Raw genomic sequence first — 23,430 nt, 5'->3', positions numbered from 1 at the left:
GTGATGTTTGGTGGACTGTGTGGGGTGGGAGGACCCATTGCTCCTCCCGTGCAGCAGGTGGCACTACACAGGACAAAGGGAGATGTCTTGTATATAGTTGATTCTGTGTGTGCAGCCATTTTGAGTTGTCTTGCTGCCAGCATTGAAGTAATGTAGTAAAGATTTCTGTTGTACCTTGAAGACTCTCAAGCACTTGTGCAGACCTAGAATATGAACACGAAATAACACTAGCAAGTTTGCGGATGACACAAAGCTGGGTGGCAGTGTGAACTGTGAAGAGGATGTTAGGAGGTTGCAGGGTGACCTGGACAGGTTGAGTGAGTGGGCAGATGCGTGGCAGATGCAGTATAATATAGATAAATGTGAGGTTATCCACTTTGGGGGCAAAAACAAGGGGGCAGATTATTATCTCAATGGGGTTAGGTTAGGTAAGGGGGAGGTACAGCGAGACATGTGTGCTCTTGTACACCAGTCACTGAAAGTAGGTGATGCAGAAGAAAGCTAATGGAATGTTGGCCTTATTAACAAGAGGATCTCAGTATAGGAGTAGAGAGGCTCTTCTGCAGTTGTATAGGGCTCTGGTAAGACCACATCTGGAGTAGTGTGTACAGTTTACGTCTCCTAATTTGAGGAAGGACATCCTTGTGATTGAGGCAGTGCAGCGTAGGTTCACGAGATTGATCCCTGGGATGGCGGGACTGTAATATGAGGAAAGATTGAAAAGGCTAGGCTTGTATTCACTGGAGTTTAGAAGGATGAGGGACAATCTTATAGAAACATGTAAAGTTATAAAAGGACTGGCCAGGCTAGATGCAGGAAAAATATTCCCAATGTTGGACGCGTCCAGAACCCAGGGCCAGTCTTAGAATAAAGGGGAGGTCATTTAAGAGTGAGGTGAGAAAAAACGTTTTCACCCAGTGAGTTGTGAATTTATGGAATTCCCTGCCACAGAGGGCAGTGGAGGCCAAATCAATGGATGGATTTAAGAGAGTTAGATAGAGCTCTAGGGGCTAGTGGAGTCAAGGGATATGGGGAGAAGGCAGGCACGGGTTATTGATAGGGGACGATCAGCCATGATCACAATGATTGACGGTGGTAGCTCGAAGGGCCGAATGGCCTCCTCCTGCACCTATTTTCTATGTTTCTATAGGCGAGACCAGAAACAGGGGCCACAGTCTTAGAATAAAGGGGAGGTCATTTTGGACTGAGGTGAGAAAAAACGTTTTCACCCAGAGTTGTGAATTTGTGGAATTCCCTACCACAGAGGACAGTGGAGGCCAAATCACTGAATGTATTTGAGAGTTAGATAGAGCTCCAGGGGCTGGCGGAATCAAGAGATATGGGGAGAAGAAAGGGTTATTGATTGGGGACACCATCAGCCACTATCACAATGGCGGTGCTGGCTCAAAGGGCCGAATGGCCTCCTCCTGCACCTATTTTCTATGTTTCTATGTGTCCGAGGATATGGGGAGATGGCAGGAGAATGGGGTTAGGAGGGAGAGATAGATCAGCCAAGATTGAATGGCGGAGTAGACTTGATGGGCCAAATGACCTAATTCTACTCGTATTCCTTCTGTCCTTAATTCTTAATATATCTTTAGAAGGGTTCTTAAACATAGTGTGCGTTTAAAAACAAAAAATCACTGATCGGATTGGACCCCATTGGGAAGATAAATGAGGTGAGAGGAAGGAGCGACTTAGGGGCTGGCAGGTGACTGGTGGAACCAGGTGAGGAAGAGGATGATGGGCAGCTGGAGCTAGGCTGCAAAAGGGGAGAGGTGGATTTGGGAGACAGTATTCTTGGATTTTACCTAGAATATTGCCAATCTATCTATCCTTATCTGCATCCATCTCACATTTGCCGGAGAACAATAGAAATGAATACAAAATAATTATTTAAATTAGAAGGCGGCACAGTGGCGCAGCGGTAGTTGCTGCCTTACAGCACTTGCGGCGCCGGAGACCCAGTTTCGATCCTGACTACGGGTGCTGTCTATACGGAGTTTGTACGTTCTCCCTGTGACCTGTGTGCGTTTTCTCCGAGATCTTCGGTTTCCTCCCGCACTCCAAAGACGTACAGGTTTGCAGGTAAGTTGGCTTGGTAAATGTAAAAGATTGTCCCTAGTGTGGGTAGGATAGTGTTAGTGTGCGGGGATCGCTGGTCGGCGAGGACTCGGTGGGCCGAAGGGCCTGTTTCTCTAAACTAAAACTAATATACAGTAAATGTAGAAGGCTAAAATAAAAATGACATGAATGATTATCTGAAATTGTTGATCTCAATGTTGCATCTAGAGAAGATCTGGCCAGAAAATAAGGCCCAGTTCCTTGAAGGTACATTCAGCTGAGTGCTGTTATTGAAAAGCACCATTGAACCTACAGTATTTAAGGAGTGAGAGGGGTCAAAATGGGAGAAGTAAAGTGACCAGGACCTTGGATCACAACTGGTGATGCAGACGTTACTGCGTTTCCAATGAAAATGTTTTAATTTATTGCCAAAAACTCCTCTCTATGTATCTTATGTTTCATATCCATTATCGTTTTTTTTTTTTGCTTTCATCGTCATTGTTTCTCTTTAATTACACCTCTCAATTACAATGCAAATCTGCTAGGAAAAATGAAACCATAACCCCTCTCTTCTATTTGACTGCTGATGCTGGGAAACACAGATCTGCTTCTTCTCTCCCTTCTCTTCAACTTTACCTTCTAAATCGTTCGCTCAAGAGTTCCTGGAACCACCTTAAAACAGTCTCCTTTTTTGCTGCACTTGGAAGGGATAAAGGCCTCTACATACTGTTTTAGTCTGGGGCAGTCAAGTTCTATTTTTATTTAAGGGCACACAATTTATTATGGGTGTTGTAAATAAATCTAGACCCCTGACAAAGCAACGATAACTTTGTTACATCAATCTGGTGGGGTGGAGACCACTCGTGGTAAAAATAAGTGGCTATTAGGATAAGGTATTGGCGATCAATTCGCGACAGTGGGGCAAGGGACTCGTTCCCATGCTGCAAAGTTTTGATGTATTTTGATGCATTTCAACATTCAAATACCATAATTCATTCCCTTGGCTGCATTAATTGCTGGAATTGACACAATGGTTGAATCATGCAAAATCTCATTAAAATTCTCATTTAACATAATATGTATTCCAATTGAAAAGATGTTGTGAATGAAGAATTAGATTTCACAGAGAATAGATGAAATTCATAGCGATGTAAATCATGGGGTAAGAGGAGCAATAAAGAGATATGTCAAAACATTAGGCAAGAGTGCATTTAACAAAGTAAATGATTCAAGTAGCTGCACAGTCAAGGCAGTTTATATGTTCACAAGACAACAGGAGCAGGTTAGGTAATTCAGTGCAGAGTCCTGGCCCAATGAGTTACCCTGGCACTTTTTGTCTAAATGAAGTAATTAGTTGTTGATTGTAATATGAATTTCAAAGCTTGGAGATTGGAGAAGACAAAGTTATTCCTGCAAAATTGAGTTTGGAAATTAGCATCTTGCACACATTTACATTTTCACATTGATCATGCATCATTAATTTTTCCTTTAGGTTCTTATTGCCAACACGTACCATGCAACTTGGCTAGAACAATTAGTCGACTTGCAGAATGCCTCATCAAATGACTTGTCCTGCAATTTTCATTTAACCACTCAAGAAGGGAGAAGGAAATGCAATGCTGGTTTACAAAAATAAACCATTAAATTATTCCAATGAGGAAGTAGCAGTTAAAAATGGGACTTTAATATAGATATAAATACAAAATCAGCATTCCAGTGACAACTATTGCAGCATGCATTCAGTCCCCTCAATTGAAAGTTGGCAATGTGCAACATATAGCATTTATCCACCATTTAAACTTAGCTTTAATATAAAGGTTGTTATAAAGTTTGTTTATTTACAGTGCAGAAACTGGCCCTTCAGCCAACCGAGTCCGCACTAACCAGCGATCCCCGCACATTAACACTATCCTACATACGCTGAGGTCAATTTATACTTACACCAAGCCAATCAACCTACAAACCTGTACATCTTTGGCGTGTGGGAGGATCTCGGAGAAAACCCACGGGAATGTGCTGTGGATCGCTACTCCTCACAAAAAAACCCTTGTAAAGATAATAAATTGATTAATATTCCAACTGAGCATTTAATTATATTGATAACTATTTTTCATATGATATAATTAGACAATTTTCCAATTATAGTTCACAAGGATCAATCAAAAATAGATGATATGTAATCAGTTTAGTTTCAAAACATTTCGTTTTGAGGTGTTGGTTAATCAATACAAGTATGACTATGTTTGAGTTGCATGACGTTAAAGGTAGATCTGTTCAGTCAGAGATCTTCGAAATAATTTAATTACTTTAAAATATTTTTGCTTTTCATTTCAAAAATGAGAGAAAAATTAATTTCTGAACCTAGCACTTGTGACAACCAGCTGGCTTTATGTGAGTTTAAACTTGAACTATTTAAACATGGCTGAAGCAGAAGAAAGTTTTATGAGGAGCCAATCTCCATTCATGCACTTCACTTAAAAGTAGTTAAGGTATTACTCTGCAATAGTAACAGATAATTTACTTAATCTCATTAATATTACTAAGTAATATTTGGACTAATTTTCTTTCTTCCTAGCTCGTGGAGCCATCACAATGTAGTCCATTCAGTGCTTTTGCTGCTACTGGTTATTTAGCCCACAAGCAAGGGTGGACACGGTCTTCTAGACTAATGAAAAAGTATTCCTTTTCGGAAAACAATGACAAATAAAACCTCACTTCAAAAAATGTTATATTCCAGGCAATTATATTGAAATGAAAAAGTACTACAAATGATCAGAAATCACTCATCCTATAACAATCATATGACAATGAAACACTCTTGAATTAACATTTTTATTATACATATGCACATACACAATCTTCACGAGAGGAGTTTACATAGAACATACTTTGTCAGTTGCAAGGGGCAAAAAAGTGTGAAATATATGTTTTCATAGTGAATGGGAATTAACGCTAGTATGTAGTATACTAGATGAACTAGTTATAAAAAACAGTTGCACATCAGGTAATATATGAATTTTCAGCTGAACTAATGGTGATTCTGTTTTGTTTCCAACAATTGCCACTTCCTTTGCTGAGGTTCCTGCGAACAGTTTTGTTGTGGACATGCCACAAAATGTGGGCGGACAGCTGAAACTAAGGACACATGAAGCAGAAAGGTCGACATAGCAGGGCCAGAAATGGACAGGAAATCTGCCGTTTATACACGTCATTTAACTATGCTCACAGATAAGAAAATTCAGTAGATGTGCAACGGCAAATTATTTATAGGATTCATAGATCAGAGGTTATTAACAGATTAAAGAAGAAATTAAGATTTTTCAAATATTGCTCCTGTTTGGACATTAGCCCCTATCCCCCGCTACATAAAAACATGGAAGAAAACGGTTTGTAATCTTACTTAAAATAAATCTGTGCTTATTTCAATGTATTGGAAGTTAAAGTTACTCAACAATGGTCTTTAATACAAATGAAACCGATAATTTTCTCCAAAACATGTTATCGCGATCCACAAATTCAGCATTAGTTTATTAATATACTGTTTCAAGATTGCCTTCAAAGCATTGTATGAACGCAGATCAAAACATCTATAATTACAAGGCCTCAACTCACAATAATTTATTATCCATCCATACTTTACCTGATGTGCAACTGCTTGGTGTACTAGTTAACTTAGTATAAAACATACTAGCAATGGTTTACCTGCACCTCCTCCAACCTCATCTATTGCATCCGCTGTTCCAAGTGTCACCTGCTCTACATCGGTGAGACCAAGCGAAGGCTTGGCGATCGCTTCGTCCAGTTTGCAATAACCAACCTGATCTCCCGGTGGCTCAGCACTTTAACTCCCCCTCCCATTTTGAATCCGACCTTTCTGTCCTCAGCCTCCTCCATGGCCAGAGCGAGTCCCACCGCAAATTGGAGGAACAGCACCTCATATTTCGCTTGGGTAGTTTCTAATGCTGAAAGACCACCCAGTTGGGATTAGAGGAAAGACAAAATGGAGTTAGCCATAATTTTCTGTTTTTAGGGCACTGATTTCATCATCAGGATTCAAGAAGCACTACACAGGTTGGGTATAGCAATGCATTACGTTAGCTACAGAATCATTCCTTGTAATATCCATTAGGAGTGGATGTTGGAAGGGAAGAAAAATTAAAAAAAGCCTGCCCCTTTTGCAGACAACAACCAGCTGTTTTAAAATAGTAACAAAAATATCTATGACAAATGTAGAACAAGAGTCTTTTGGTACAACGAGAATAATGTTGCCTTTTCACATTCTTGGAGCTCCATAGTCATCTGGCATTCGTTCAATGTTATACCTGAAAGAAAAAAAAATAAGTTGCACAGCAGTATCAAAATTAAACTATATAGCAACATAATTCACCCAGCAAAATAAAAAAATAATTTCCATTTATAAAAGTGTCTTTCACTATCTCAGAAAGTTCACTATTGTTTCACAATCAGAAGCAGAATTATCACCATAATTCAGGCTTATGATTTTGGGACAGATCCATGGACGATGCGGTCTCCCAGGTTCTGCACACCGCTCTCTCTCACCTTGACAGCCAGAAGGGGGGCTATGTGAGGATGCTGTTCATAGACTTCAGTTCAGCCTTAACACGATAGTCCCCACCAGACTTGCTGAGAAGCTGCTGGAACTGGGGTTCAACACCCCCCTGTGTGCCTGGGTCCTGGACTTTCTCACCGCCAGGCCCCAGGTAGTCAACATGGGAGGAAATACATCAAAGTCCCTCACTCTGAGCACAGGATCCCCCCCAGGGTTGTGTCCTCAGCCCCCTACTGTACTCTCGGTACACACGACTGTGTGGCTAGGTTCAGCTCCAACTCTATAATCAAGTTTGCTGATGACACTGTGGTGGTGGGCCTGATCTCCGATAACGAGAAGGCCTACCGGGAGGAGGTAGCTGATCTGGCACTCTGGTGTCAGGACAACAGCCTCCTCTTGAATGTCAAAAAAACTAAGGAGCTGATTGTGGACTTTAGGAGGCACAACATCCCAGGATATACACACCATTGAAGATAAATGGGGATACTGTGGATAGGGTGAGCTGCTTTAAACACCTGGGAGTCCACATCTTAGAGGATCTGACATGGACATCACACGCTGCCGCACTGGTGAGTAAGGCAAGGCAGCGCCTTTACCACCTCAGGCAATTGAGGAAATTCAGAGCGTCTCTGAGGATCCTCCAGTGCTTCTACTCGGCGGGTGTGGAAAGCATCTTGTCCGGAAACATCACAATTTGTTTTGGGAACTGCTCTGCCCAGGACAGACTGCCTACTCTGGCTCTTCACGCTGTCCTGACTCACCTGGAAAGACAGGGCACGTACGTAAGGATGCTCTTCATGGACTATAGCTCTGCCTTCAATACGGTCATCCCCACCAAGCTCACCACTAACCTCCACCAGCTAGGCCTCGGCTCGCCGATATGCGATTGGATCCTGAATTTTCTGACGGAGCGACCGCAGGCAGTGAGACTGGGCCCGCACCTGTCCTCCACTATCACCCTGAGCACCGGCACACCACCGGGCTGTGTACTGAGCCCCATGCTCTACCCCCTCTTCATACACGACTGTGTTCCTGCATTCGACACCAACACCATCGTGAAGTTTGCAGACGACACAACAGTGATTGGGCTGATCACCAACGGTGATGAAACAAAATACAGAGCGGGGGTGCAGAACCTGGCAGACTGGTGCTCACGTAACAACTTGTCACTAAACACCTCCAAGACCAAGGAGCTGATTATTGACTTCAGGAGGTCACATAATGGAGAATACGCCCCAATCTCCATCTACAGGGACAGTGGGGAGAGAGTGTCCAGCTTTAAGTTTCTGGGCACTCACATCTCAGAGGACCTCACATGGTCCACCAACACAGCCGCGCTGCTCAAGAAGGCACAGCAACGACTGTTCTTCCTGAGAACATTAAAGACAGGTCTGCCCCAACAGCTGCTGACAACCTTCTACCGCTGTACAAGAGAGCATACCAACGTATGGCATCTCTGTGTGGTATCTCAGCTGCACGGAGGCGGAGGGGAGAGCTCTTCAGCACGCCATCCACAGAGCGCAGAAGATTATTGGGACACCGCTACCAGCCTTGGAGGGCATCTACCACACACGGTGCCTCAGGAAGGCCGTCAGCATCCATAAAGACTCCTCACACCCTTGTAATGGACTGTTCGAACTACTTCCCTCCGACAGACGTTACAAGGCCTTCTACGTCCGCACCTCCAGACTCAGGAACAGCTTCATTCCCACAGCTATAGCTGTTCTGAACCGGCCCTGCTGAGTGCCCCCCACCCATGGACTGTCTCCCTCGGATGGTCACGTCGCACAGACACATCTGCACTTTAGTCTGTTTTACCGTTGTAATGTTCTTTGTACAAACCATGTTTCTCGGGGTATCTAAATCTAAATTTTATTAGTTATTTAAGTTATGACATCGGATGGAAGCTGCAAACCAAATCTCGTTGCACTTATGTGCAATGACAATAAAATATATTATTATTATTAGGACAAGAAGGCTCTGCAGAGAGTAGAGCGTTCGGCCGAACGCACTATGGGAACTACACTTGCCCCCCTGCAGGAACTATACATCAGAAGGTGCAAATCCAGAGCCAACAAGATCATGGGGGACCCCTTCCACCCCAGCAACAGACTATTCCAGCTGCTATGGTCAGGCAAACGCCTCCGTTGCCATGCTGTGAAAACGGAGAGGATGAGAAGGAGTTTCTTCCCAGAGGCCATTAGGACTGTAAACTCCTATCTCACCAAGGACTAACTTACTGCACCAATTTACTGTTGTGTGATATCTTTTTAAAATTGAAGTTTTTTTCCTTTTTTCCCCTCCCACAAATATGTAATATGTGAATATGTGATTCTGTTCCATTCTGTTTTGTAGTTTTTTTGCACAATCCGCAAGCATTGCCACTTTTCATTTCACTGCACATCTCGTATGCGTATGTGACGAATAAACTTGACGACTTGATTTAATGCTGGGCAACATGGAAGCCAATTTCCAGAAAGAACACAAAATGGATAACTTGCAAATGACCGAGGAGCAAAGTGTGCAATAATGATGCCGGGGATCCTTTTTGTTCTGAAATAACAAACATGATCCACCATGAAACAATTCATGCAAGAGTGTACAATTTGGCGTTGCAGTATTAACTTACAACAAAGCTATCAATGGATGACATCTGCATTATCAGAGGTGCTGTGATAAATTCAAGACTGAATTGGCGTTATAGGTTGCTCGTGCGAGCTTTGGACCCAGGCCGACTAAGAGGCGAGAGCGTTGTCACTGAGCCACGGCTGGCAGGAGTTTACGTGAAAAGCTGGAAACATCCTTAAAAGGGCAGTCTGAATGTTTAGCTAAACCCAAGCAGTGAATATTAAACAGAGATATGGAACAACACTGAATGGAGGAGACAGGGCGAAAAATCAAATATTGTCAAGGCATCCAAAGAATCAGCGTTATAATAGTTATTCTATGAGCATGGTCAATGGCCAAGTGACACCATCTGTATCACATTGCTCCAACCCCATAATTCAGGAGTACGATTTTGAGGGCCAATTTCTTACACTTGTTCTGTAACTGTTCTCCCTCCATATATTTCACCCCCCCAAGTTAGCTGAAAACAAATTTCAAAAGAATGATTTCAATCTAACTAGAAAATCAAAGATCATCTTTCAGTTATTTTAATGTTCTTACCTATGATTAGAGATGTACATAATAGGAACCCCAGGAATTTTACGGATCCTCCTCTTAAGATCTCTGTCCACAGTTGCTACAATGTAACATTTATGCTGTAAGAGAAAGACGAGGATAATTACGTTGTCATTTAAAGTAAAAAAAGTGAATTATGATAGTATGGTGCATGGTGGTGCAATGATAAGATTGGTGAAATTTGTATCCAACACCATAGACCACTGATCCTGACTTGAGCAGAAATGGCAGCTGAAGGATTTAAATTAAGAACTAATTTAATTAATGGCTGCAATTTAAAAAAACAAACCTGCATCAGTTATAGACATTGTAGACTATTAAACTGTCTGGTTTGGGTGGCAAAATGGCTCGGGTAGTAAAATTGCTGCTTCACAGCTCCATCGACCTGGGTTCAACCTGATCTCCGGTGCAATATGTGTGAACTTTGCTTGTTCCTTCATTGACTGCATGGGATTCCTCTGGTTTCCACCCAAATCTCAGACACAAAGCTGGGTAGGTTATTTGGCCATTTAAAATAACCCATAACATGCAAGTGAATGGTCAAATCTGGGGAAACTGAGGGGAATGTGGGGAGAATAAAATGGGTTTGGTGCAGCTTTGGTGTAAATGGGTTGGTTCAGACCCTGTTCTCTGTTGTGTGACACCTTTCTTTCAGATGTTTGTGAAAACTTTGGAAATGGTACAAAAGATGTCTACTAGAATTCTGAATCTTGACCCAAAACATCACCTATCCATGTTCTCCAGGGATGCTGTCTGAACTGCTGAGTTACTCCAACACTGTATCTTTTTGAGTATCAACCAGCATCTTCATCTCTTTGTTCCTACTAGAATTGTACTGGGGAGGAGGAACCAGTTACATGGATAGATTGGAGGAGCCGGGGTTGGCCTCCTTAGAGCACTGAAGGCACATTCAAAAATCATTAAGGGATCAGAAAGAGCAAGAGAAACTGTTTCCAAGAGCAAAAAGGATGTGAATTAGGGGCACTGATTTAAGGTCACAGTAAAGAATCAGAAGATCAGCATTTGTATGCAATAAGTGATTTGGAAAGCCTAGTCAGAGAACAATGGTAATTCTCCTTCAAAAGTATAGAAATTAGATATTTTAAGGAGAATATGCTTCAGTGATAGTGCAAGGTGTGGGAAGGTGGTGAGAGTGCTAGTCTATTTGAACTGTTCTTCCAAAGAACTACATCAAATGTAGCCTTGATTTTTTTCAATGATTTTATTGAATAATTAAACAGTTTGAGGACAAGCAAATGATCCAAAATAAAACATTTAGCACCGTCTAAGGATATAAAAAAAAATATTTTGACTTTATACTGGCAATGCATTTCTTTCATACCTGTATGACTCTTTGCGCTAGACAATCATCAGCGTATGTTCCTTTGTGTGTGCAGGGTAATCGTTCAAAACGTGGATCCTTTGCTATCCTAGACAAGTTGAAAAAGTGTCACAAACAACGTTGGGACATTTCCAATAATATTGAGTGCATTTGCTCGAGTTTTTTTGTTGTTTTTGTTTCAGTTCAGTCCTATTGGAGAATCTGTGATCCCATAATGGAGCTTTCACCTTGGATAATTGAATACAGATAGTAGTGCGGTAACAAAATCATCGCCTTCCAAAAAATCCTCATATTATAAGTTCATAGTCCAGTCTGAGGAAGGGTCTCGACCCGAAACAACACCCATTTCTTCTCTCCAGAGATGCTGCCTGTCCCGCTGAGTCACTCCAGCTTTTTGTGTCTATCATAAGTTAATCAGGTATAGGAATAGAATTAAGCCATTCAGCCCGTCAATCTACTGCGCCATTCCATCATGGCTGATCTATCTTTCCCTCTCAGCCCCATTCTCTTGCCTTCTCCCCATAACCCTTGACAATATAGAAAATGCATTATTAGAAAAAAATGAGTTAATGGGGGAAAGATGTTCCGGGACTAGAGTGTTTCAGACTTGCAGCAACAAAGTACTTCTCCCACAGGATTTTCAAAAATAAGGACATTTTTAAATAGCAAAAAGTTTATTTTTTGCGACTCAAAAATATGAAGGACCGTATATTACATTGTTTAATCGAGTACCGTTGCACATGTGTCAATTCTTATCAATTTCAACAGCTGCCTGCAGGAGAAGACTATTCTTGTGAGACAATGGTGTCTGAATACTAGAGGAGGGTTAGAAGGAAACAGTTTATTTTTCCTCGACTATTATCTTTCCAAGACAGCGTTCCTTACTGCTTATTAATTCCAGAGTGACTTTTCAGTGGGTCTCTAGTTCCCATTAGAAATCATGCTTTAACCAATTTGGCCCGTTTAATACCGAAAATGAATCCTTGTAATATCTAATCCATCAACTGTGTTATATCCAATTCACATCACGAAAACATGAGGCAGAATTATTTTTACATTTGTCAAGCATTCTAAAATTAATATACAAAAATGATCATGGTAGTTTAGAGCCTTTGAATCTTTGCATGTAAAATAATGAATGACATACAGGTAAACCACTGATTTTCCGGCACCCGTGGTTCCAGAGCCTTGCCGGATTATCCGTTTTGCTGGACCAACAGAGGTCATGTAATAATTCAACAATGCATTCCTGACACATTAATTATACCCCTCCCGTGCCTCTGAAGCGCCATGGACTACTAGAAAGTTATATAATACAAATATCAAATGTAAATTGAATTTGCAGCGAAACCTGCATTTCTTGCACGGGCGTCGGTTAACGAGCTGTCGATGAGGTGTTGCTTTTCCGGTAGGCTTGCAGCCTCCGGAGGGTAAACTTGCAAGCCCAGCTCGAGGTCAACAGCCTTTGAGCCACATTTTTCTGGGGACTTCCGAATGCTACACCTCCCGAGTTGGCAGCGCCGTTGGCAAATTGTACCAAGTGCGGCTGTAGAGGTCCTGATGAGGTTGAGATCAGATGCCTCACCCGGCCTAGGCAGCCTACTCGAGTGGTGACATAGGAAAGAAGGGAGAACACAAGCAACAGATTCCTAGAAAGGCAAACATGATGCAGAATTTGTTTTACCTGAGTGCAACCCTGTACTTCTGTCCCAGTTTCTCAATTTCGGCCATCACACAGTCAGTGATACAGGGTATACCTGAAAAATTAAGAAATTCTGCTTTATTTTCATTTCATTTGACAATAGACAACAGACAATAGGTGCAGGAGTAGGCCATTTGGCCCTTCGAGCCAGCACCGCCATTCAACGTGATCATGGCTGATCATCCCCAATCAGTACCCCGTTCCTGCCTTCTCCCCATATCCCCTGACTCCGCTATCTTGAAGAGCCCTATCTAGCTCTCTCTTGAAAGTATCCAGAGAGCCGGCCTCCACCGTCCTCTGAGGCAGAGAATTCCACAGACTCACAACTCTCTGTGTGGTTTGCCAACAAACATCTTACAGCAAGTAATTTCCTAATGCTACACAAGTTGTTGTCTAACTCAGATATGCTGCAGCTGTTTACAATAAACAAATACATTGATTCTCCATCTTTGCACATTCATCTTTGTGTCACTAATGTTTTTTGCTTGCGCCTTTAGCTTCCAGTTTTCTTTCAGTTATGCAATACAACCTGCCTGCATATGGTTCATATCCCTCTGAACCTATCCTACCCATGTACCCGTTTAAATGTTTCTTAAAAACCCCTTGTGTAAGAGGTTACCCTTCAGGCTCCTATTAAATCTTTACACCTCACCTTAAACCTATGTCCTCTGGCTTGCGATTCCCCTACAGGTGACTTGATTCACAGGTCACTGGCTGTTGCACATTTGCTCACCCATGCCACTCTCCACATTTTTCAAGATGTTAGTTAATGGCAGAAGTCTCAGATTTGTCCCCAGTATCAAAGATAAGTAGGAATCAATTAAAATAAAAAACTGAAATGTCAAATTGCTTTCTTTATGCACAAATTTAGATGACAAAAGCAAAGCTGACCATAATTGGTGACACGAATTTGGTTTGGAGGATTGAGTGATTTGAGCTGCATAAAATGGGGATAATTAAAACAGGTGACCACAGAGGAATGCTGTGCAGGTGTTCCCCGATTTATGATACTTCGACTTTACGATCGACAAAAGCTCGGCAACGGCAGCAAACCGCACGTCATTTCCAGTCACGTGATTGCGATGTATTAAATGCATTTTCGACTTGCGATATTTTTGGTTTACGATGGATTTATCGGAACGTAACCCCATCGTAGGTCGAGGAGCAGCTGTATTTATAATGGCAGGTTAAAGAAGGAACCACAGACCAAAGGGGACATATTAACCATATAACAATTTACAGCACGGAAACAGGCCATCTCGACCCTTCTAGTCCGTGCCGAACACATAATCTCCCCTAGTCCCATATACCTGCGCTCAGACCATAACCCTCCATTCCTTTCCCATCCATATAACTATCCAATTTATTTTTAAATGATAAAAACGAACCTGCCTCCACCCCCTTCACTGGAAGCTCATTCCACACAGCTACCACTCTCTGAGTAAAGAAGTTCCCCCTCATGTTACCCCTAAACTTCAGTCCCTTAATTCTCAAGTCATGTCCCCTTGTTTGAATCTTCCCTACTCTCAGTGGGAAAAGCTTTTCCACGTCAACTCTGTCTATCCCTCTCATCATTTTAAAAACCTCTATCAAGTCCCCCCTTAACCTTCTGCGCTCCAAAGAATAAAGCCCTAACTTGTTCAACCTTTCTCTGTAACTTAGTTGCTGAAACCCAGGCAACATTCTAGTAAATCTCCTCTGTACTCTCTCTATTTTGTTGACATCCTTCCTATAATTAGGCGACCAAAATTGTACACCATACTCCAGAATTGGCCTCACCAATGCCTTGTACAATTTTAACATTACATCCCAACTTCTATACTCAATGCTCTGATTTATAAAGGCCAGCACACCAAAAGCTTTCTTTACCAACTTTATTGACTAGGGAGAAGGCAAGGAAATAGCAAAAGCAAAAATAATGGAAAGAATGGTTAAACTTCGCACCAAAGAAACAATTATGCATTCTTAAAAATTTGTGAACTGAAAAGTTGTTAGGAACTTACACTTTGCATACAAGCAGTCCATCATAGATTGCACAATGTCTAGCTTGGTCTTGATAGAGAAATTGATGAAATTGGTATCAACCAAGATGTAGTAGGGAGGACCCAGCTGTGTGTTATATTGGAAGAACAGACAAGATGGATATTTCACCCTGGGAAAAACAAGAAAAAAGATATTAATTTCTATAATATCTAAACTTTACCTCCAGTATGTCATTAGATACTTAAAAAAAAAAATCTTCAATTTTCATTAAGGTTTTGAAATATAATTAGAAACTAAATGCAAAAAACTTCAGCTTCTCGGAGTGATTTGTCCCACCAAATGAATCTCATCGTATTCGTTCTTAAACTTTCAGCCATGTGCAGGCAGGTCGTATTGCATAATTGAAAAAAAAAAAACGGAAGCTAAAAACAGTTACACTGGGTGGCACCATCAGCGATGGCAGCCTTGCCAACAGTCTGTCTATCTTTTTTTAGTGTTATTTTTAGTGTTTTAAAAGTATGTGTTAATGTTCTCTGATTTGTTTTATGTGGGGGGGGGGGGGGGGGGGGGGGGGGGGGGGGGGGGGGGGGAAGGTCGGGGGAAATTCTTTTTCCCTAATCTCAGACCTGGCTGAAGATGCGATCGTTTTCCAGATCGTATCTCCGGTTACTCTGCGGCCTAACATCATGGAGCTGGCGGCCTTGCTCGAGACTTTGAGCCCCACCGTGGGGCTGTGGGCTTACCATCGGAGTCTGCGATCTCTTGCCTGGGATCGACATCGAGGAGCTTGTAGTCTCGGGTAGAGGCTGATGTGAGGAAACTCCAAAGTTCGACAACCCCAACCCGGGATCCGATTGCTCGGCACGGGAGGCTGCGATTTCCCCCCCCCCCCCCCCCCCGATGCGGGAGCATGATCGCTCTGATGCAGAGGGTTCGACCGCCGTCTGCGGGAGCCAAGGTTACCCCGACAACGGAAGGTTCGTGTGCCACCGACCGCGGGAGAACAGAGAATGGAAGAAGGTTGAACTTTTTTTTTTGCCTTCCATCACAGTGAGGAATGTGAGGGAGTCGCTGAGGTGGATGTTCATGTTGAAAAATATTTGGACGTCTTGTTGCTCTTTATTGGTATGACTGTGTGGCAAATCAAATTTCTCGTATGTAGCAAAACATACTTGGCAAATAAAGTATTATTATGATTCCTTTGTGGTTTTAATCAGATGCGCTCATATAGCAGCTACTGACAAATTCCACCTCATTTAATTATTTAGTCCATTTTGTATTGGCAGGTGTGCATAAGAACCACCTTTAATTTTTAAGTTATTTTCTGCATTCACCTGTCAATTGAAAGTAGATGAAGTCTATTAAGATCATCTTGCATCTTGCAGCCACTCACTGGGCAGTAAGTAATGCTGATGCCTATGCTGAAGGCAAGCATCCATCATATGGGCGCTCAGAGGGTTTTGAGACTTCAGGGAAGTGGGAGGTACGTGAATGGTCACTCACAGACAGGAATTATATTTGGTTAGTTTGGGTTGGTGGGCAGATGCAGTATAATGTGAATACATGCGAGGTTATCCACTTTGATGGCAAGAATAAGAAGGTAGATTATTATCTGAATGGCGTCAGTTTAGGAAAAGGGGAGGTGCAATGAGACCCGAGTGTCCTTGAACATCAGTCACTAAAAGTAAGCAGCAGGTACAGCAGGCAGTGAAGAATGCAGATGGCATGTTGGCCTTCATAATGAGAGGATTTGAGTATCGGAGCAAGGATGCCCAACTGTAGTTGTACAGGGCCCTGGTGAGATCACACCTGGAGTATTGTGTAAGAAGGGACTGCAGATGCTGGCTTAAACCGAAGTTAGACACAAAAATCTGGAGTAACTCAGCGGGACAGGCAGCATCTCTGGAGAGAAGGAATGTGTGACGTTTTGGGTCGAGACCCTTCTTCAGACACACTTCTTCAAAACTGTACAGTATTGTGTGCAGTTTTGGTCTCCTAATTTGACGATGGACATTCTTGCTATTGAGGGAATGCAGCGTAGGTTCACCAGGTTCATTCCCAGGATGGCGCTACTGACATATGATGAAAGAATGGATCGACTGGGCTTATATTCACTGAAATTTAGAAGGATGAGAGGGTATCTTATAGAAACATATAACATTCTTAGAGGGGTTGGACAGGGTAGATGCAGGAAAAATATTCCCGATGTTGGGGGAGTCCAGAATCAGGGACCACAGTTTAAGAATAAGGGGTAGGCCATTTAGGACTGAGATGAGGAAAAACGTTTTCACCCAGAGTTGCGAATCTGTGGAATTATCTGCCACAGGAGGCAGTTAAGGCCAATTCACTGGATGTATTCAAGAGAGTTAGATATAGCTCTTAGGGCTAATGGAATCAGGGGAAAAGGGGAGAACGCAGGAATGGGGTACTGATTTTAGATGATCAGCCATGATTATAGCTCAAATGGCGAATGGCCTACTCTTGCACATATTTTCTATGTTTCTATGATTGGGACTTGCTTCCGGTTGGGGTAGGGGTGAAGACCATACATTAAAGAATGGAAGGTAGACAAAAAGCTGGAGAAACTCAGTGGGTGAGGCAGCATCTATGGAGCGAAGGAATGGGTGACGTTTCGGGTCGAGACCCTTCTTCTGACTTCGGTCTACTCTGGCTGCGATGCGCCGGCACCAGCAGGACCTCGCTTTGACTCTCCCGAAACTTCGGGCCTCGCTCACCAAGACCTTCAACGGACCCCAACTATACTTCATCCAACGGCAGATCCACGCTTCAACAAACGATAAACCGGACTGAACATTAAAGAATCATGGGATATACCAATATGTTTCGATTTGTACTGGTCATATAATTGAATGCACTATTACAACATTTGAATGTACTATTACAACATTTAGAAAGCAGAGAAATATTTCACTATAAACACTTTAAAAAAAATATTATTTTAAGTATTACTTCAAAATATATAATTCTAGGATAAGACGTACACTTCTTTTACTTTCAGGGCACTGGGGTCCACTTTTTTCACCTTGTTAGATTTTGCTCTCTCATTTTCTTTTCTGAAAGAAAACAAATTTATTATTGTCAGTTACAGCATTTAACCATCATCTTAATAACTTGTCACAGCTCAATAAGTTATTGAACATCAGGACATTTTTTGGAGACCAAATCTATAACTTGCAAATCGATGCCTTAATATCTAACAAAGAGCATCAGTTTGTTATGTTTTGGAACATATGGAAGTTTCTCAAGTAGATTGTGCAAAAAGCAACAAATATTAATATCATGATAAGCCATTATTACAATTATCTGATAAATATATTATTTTCCAAGTAGCAAGTCTCCATATGGCAATGCAACAGAATAACATTGAAATTGAAGCCAGTAGCTTTGTCTCATCTTTTGACTCCATTACAAATTGAATTCAATAACTTACATTCTTGGATCACGCAGACTAATCATTCGCTTCATGGTTGCATATTTTCTTGTCTTCTTTGCTTTCCCCTGACAAGTAGAATCAAACAATTGGGAAGGCATGAATAGATTGAATCCCAGAAGTGAGAATAACTACATTAAATATAAAGCACAATTCGCTATAGCACCAAAAGACGAGACAAAAAGTTATAAATCTGAACATTAGTTCAGTTTCTCTCCACGTTGCTGCGTAACCTGCTAGGTAGACAATAAACAATAGGTGCAGGAGTAGGCCATTCGGCCCTTCGAGCCAGCACCGCCATTCACTGTGATCATGGCTGATCATCCACATTCAGTACCCCGTTCCTGCATTCTCACCATATCCCCTGACTATCTTTAAGAGTCCTATCTAACTCGCTCTTGAAAGCATCCAGAGAATTGGCCTCCACTGCCTTCCAAGGCAGAGAATTCCACAGATTCACAACTCTCTGGGTGAAAAAGTGTTTCCTCATCTCCGTTCTAAATGGTCTACCCCTTATTCATAAACTGTGGCCCCTGGTTCTGGACTCCCCCAACATCGGGAACATGTTTCCTGCCTCAAGCGTGTCCCATCCCTTAATAATCTTATATGTTCAATGATCCCCTCATCCTTCTAAATTCCAGAGTATGCAAGCCCAGCCGCTCCATTCTATCAACATATGAGTCCCGCCATCCCGGGAATTAACCTCGTGAACCTACACTGCACTCCCTCAATAACAAGAATGTCCTTCCTCAAATTTGGAGACCAAAACTGCACACAATACTCCAGGTGTGGTCTCACTAGGGCCCTGTACAACTGCTGAAGGCCAACATGCCATTAGCTTTCTTCACTGCCTGCTGTACCTGCATGCTTACTTTCAGTGATGAACAAGAACCCCCAGATCTCTTTGTACTTCCCCTTTTCCCCAACCTGACACCATTCAGATAATAATCTGCCATCCTGTTTTTGCCACCAAAATGGATAACTTCACATTTATCCACATTAAACTGCATCTACCATGCGTCCGCCCACTCACCCAAACTGTCCAAATCACCCTGCATCCTCCTCACAGTTCACACTGCCACCCAGTTTTGTGTCATCTGCAAATTTGTTAATGTTACTTTGAATCCCTTCATCTTTTTTTTTTTGTATTGTATATCTTTATTGTTATTTTCCTGAGTACTCGCATACCCAGAGGAAACAAAAAAACGTTACTCAAACCAGTGTCCATTCAGTGTGCAGTAAAAAATAAATAAATAGAAATAAAAATACATATATCATGAACAAGTTTAACACTACTCTCAACTAAACGAATCTTAATCATTGATGTATATTGTAAATAGCTGCGGTCCCAGCACTGAGCCTTGTGGTACCCCACTAGTCACTGCCTGCCATTCTGAAAGGGACCCGTTAATCCCTACTCTTCGTTTCCTGTCTGCCATCCAGTTTTCTAACCATGTCAGTACTCTACCCCCAATGCCATGTGCTCTAATATATGTCCCACTAATCTCCTATGTAGGACCTTATCAAATGCTTTCTGGAAGTCGAGGTACACTACATCCACTGGCACTCACTTGTGCATTTTCCTTGTTACATCCTCAAAAAATTCCATGCTGACTCGGACCAATCCTGTTACTGCTATCCAAATGTGCCTCTATTTCATCTTTTATAATTGCCTCCAGCATCTTCCCCACCACCGATGTCAGGCTAACTGGTCTATTATTCCATTTTCCCTCTCCCGCTTTTCTTAAAAAGTGGGATAACATTAGCTACCTTCCAATCCACACGAACTGATCCTGAATCAAGAGAACATTGGAAAATGATCACCAATGCGTCCAAGATTTCTAGAGCCTCTTCCTTAAGTACCCTGGGATGCAGACTATCAGGCCCTGGGGATTTATCAGCCTTCAGTCCCATCAGTCTACCCAACATAATTTCCTGCCCAATGTGAATTTCCTTCAGTTCCTCCGTCATCCTAGATCCTCTGGCCACTACATCAGGGAAATTGTTTGTGTCTTCCCTTGTGAAGACGGATCCAAAGTACTTGTTCAACTTGTCTGCCATTTCCTTGTTCCCCATAATAAATTCACCTGTTTCAGTCTTCAGGGGTCCAACTTTAGTCTTAACTATTTTTTTCCTCTTCACATACCTAAAGAAGCTTTTACCGTCCTGCTTTATATTCTTGGCTAGCTTACCATCGTACCTCATCTTTTCTCCCCGTACTGCCTTTTTAGTTATCTTTTGCTGCTCTTTAAAAGTCTCCCAATCCTCTGGCTTCCCGCTCATCTTTGCTATATTATACTTCTTCTCTTTTATTTTTACAGGGAGGTTGCACGACAGTCGGGTCACGACCCATGACCCGTACTGTCGCTACGCTACGCCAACTGGAGTACACGCGATGAACTGCAGGTAAGCACTGACCATGGTTTCCAGCGCAGCGGACCCGTTAAAACCCGCCAAAATTGTCAATTTTTGCACTGTAAATAATTATGGAAATCGGGATAAGCGTGAGAGACATTTAGCCTACTTCAGAATTCCAAAAGTGAGGAGAAATGACGGTAGATAGAAGCAAGAGCTGAAGGGAGAACAGCCAAATTTCTTGGCAAACATTGGCCGTTTGCTCACTGCATTTCATCAACAGTAAGGCATTATTTGTGTTTTTTCTTGATGCCTTTGGCATCTAAAAAGTTTCAGAAGTGATAAATCTGGCTGTAAAATTTTAAAATCGCCCATGGTTCTCAAGTGGGTTTTTACATACAAAAAGAAAACGCTTCTGAAGCAAAATTTACAGCCAGATTTATCACTTCTGAGACTTTTTAGATTCCAAAGGAATCAAGAAAAAACGCAAATAATGCCTTACCGTTGATGAAATGCAGTGAGCAAACACGATAATTCCCAATATTTTCAATTTCGATATCTGCACGGCCAATGTTCGCCAAGCACTTTAGCTGTGGTTGTCCCTTCAGGTCTTGCTTCTCTTTACCTTCATTTTGCCTCATTTTAGGAATTCTGAAGTTGGGTACATGTCTCTAACGCTTACCCCGATTTCCACAATTTTTTAGTGCAAAAATTCAACATTTTGGCGTTTTTTAACAGGTAGGAAAGTACGCGTTTTGTGTATTAACAACATATACCAGAAGCTGCGATGTCCTCCAGATGGATTGAGCGGCTCCGTGCGTCAAGCCCTATGACCCAGTGACCTTACGTGCAACACCCTTATACTGTCCTTGACTTCCTTTGTCAGCCACCGTCGCCCCTTATTCCCCCTGGAATCGTTCTTCCTCTTTGGAATGAACTGATCCTAAGTTCCAATACTTACTGTAATATCTGATTTCCAACATCTGCAATATTTTTGTTTTGGAAATTATGACTGGAGGCCATTCGCCATCCTAATCCCTCCACTCAACATGTTATCCCTTGCTGCGCTTTGTTCTATCCCCCTCTCTTCGAGCTTATGCCCCCCCCCCCCCCCCTTAAGACAAATTGATTTTAAAAGGCACAGGGATCTGCAGATGTTGGTTTACAAAATAAAAGTGCTACAGTAACTCAACTAGTCAAACAGGATCTATGGAGAACATGGATGTGACGTTTCAGGTCAGGACCCTTCTTCAGACCAATTGATTTTAACACCCGAGATACTCGTCGGGAGGGCAATGTGCATTCGGAGAAGGGCAGCTGCAAGATTATCACCATTGGTCAGGTAGCATCTCTGGACAACATTTGTTCAGGTTAGCATCTCTGGTCAACATGGATAGACAACATTAGACACAAAATGATGGAGTAACTCAGCGGGTCAGGCAACATCTCTGGAAAAAAACTAATAGGAATATTCATTTTCTCTGGAGATGCTGCCTGGCCCACTGAGTTACTCCAGTATTTTGTGTCTTACTTTGATATAAACCAACATCTGCAGTTCTTTCCGACACATGGATAGGGGACGTTTCAGGTTGAGACCCTTCTTCTATCTGAAGAAAGATTCCAAACCAAAACGTCATCTATCCATGTTCTCCAGAGATGCTGCCGGATCTGCTGAGTTATTCCAGCCCTTCAAGTCCTTATGCCAATACTATGACCCTCAGAGCCCGAGTCTCAGTCCTTCTTCCCCTCCCTCTGTCCCTCAACCCCTTCAGTCTGTCCCTTCCCTCAGCCCCATTCCTCTCCCCTCTACCCCAGTCTCCCCTCTCACCCCTTTACTCCCCCCTCTTTCTCCCCATGCCCATCTCACAGTCCCAGCCCCTCACAGTCACAGCCCCTCTCTCAATCCCAGCCCCTCTCTCAGTCCCAGCCCCTCTCTCAGTCCCAGCCCCCCTCACAGTCCCAGCCCCCCTCACAGTCCCAGCCCCCCTCACAGTCCCAGCCCCCCTCACAGTCCCAGCCCCTCTCACAGTCCCAGCCCCTCTCACAGTCCCAGCCCCCCTCAGTCCCAGCCCCCCTCACAGTCCCAGCCCCCCTCACAGTCCCAGCCCCTCTCACAGTCCCAGCCCCCCTCACAGTCCCAGCCCCCCTCACAGTCCCAGCCCCCCTCACAGTCCCAGCCCCCCTCACAGTCCCAGCCCCTCTCACAGTCCCAGCCCCCCTCACAGTCCCAGCCCCCCTCAGTCCCAGCCCCCCTCACAGTCCCAGCCCCCCCCACAGTCCCAGCCCCCCTCACAGTCCCAGCCCCTCTCAGTCCCAGCCCCTCTCAGTCTCACAGTCCCAGCCCCTCTCAGTCCCAGCCCCTCTCTCAGTCCCAGCCCCTCTCTCAGTCCCAGCCCCTCTCTCTCCCTCAGCCCCTCTCTCAATCCCAGCCCCTCTCAGTCCCAGCCCCTCTCTCTCCCTCAGCCGCTCTCTTTCTCTTTGTTTCTTTTTCTCTCTCTCTGTCCCTCTGTCCCGACACGAAGCGCCCGCCATTACCATGATCGCTCGTCGTCCGCGTCACTGTTTCGCGCCGAGAGCAGACGTCGGCAAAGCTCCAGTGACCAATCTTCGTCATGTGACCGCCCCCTCCCTGCGACTTCCGCCCCCTCCCTGCGACTTCCGCCCCCTCCCCGGAGCGTCCGGTCCCTCCCTGCAGCAGCAGCTTCCGGCCGCTCTCGACCCCCTTGCTAGGAACGAGCTGGCGAAGGAAGTGTCAGCGGCGAAGCTGGGCGTCTCTAGGC

At 43.3% G+C, this 23,430-nt stretch overlaps 1 protein-coding gene across 1 annotated transcript; it reads right to left on the bottom strand.

Annotated features, from left to right (window-relative positions):
- Positions 1 to 4,882: 4,882 nt before the first annotated feature.
- fcf1 (FCF1 rRNA-processing protein) lies at positions 4,883 to 23,291 on the bottom strand. The gene is made up of 8 exons (XM_033027655.1): positions 23,186 to 23,291; positions 18,296 to 18,363; positions 17,847 to 17,918; positions 14,865 to 15,013; positions 12,844 to 12,916; positions 11,160 to 11,247; positions 9,803 to 9,897; positions 4,883 to 6,386 (listed from the first exon to the last, which is right to left on the bottom strand). The coding sequence occupies exons 1-8, from the start codon at positions 23,186 to 23,188 to the stop codon at positions 6,338 to 6,340; spliced, it is 597 nt and encodes a 198-aa protein (XP_032883546.1). The 5' UTR covers positions 23,189 to 23,291; the 3' UTR covers positions 4,883 to 6,337.
- Positions 23,292 to 23,430: the final 139 nt, after the last annotated feature.

This window comes from Amblyraja radiata, chromosome 9, assembly GCF_010909765.2.
Source record: "Amblyraja radiata isolate CabotCenter1 chromosome 9, sAmbRad1.1.pri, whole genome shotgun sequence".
Taxonomy (NCBI): domain Eukaryota; kingdom Metazoa; phylum Chordata; class Chondrichthyes; order Rajiformes; family Rajidae; genus Amblyraja; species Amblyraja radiata.
The sequence above is the reverse complement of the archived record's forward strand: the minus strand, read 5'-3'. Positions and strand labels throughout refer to the sequence as shown.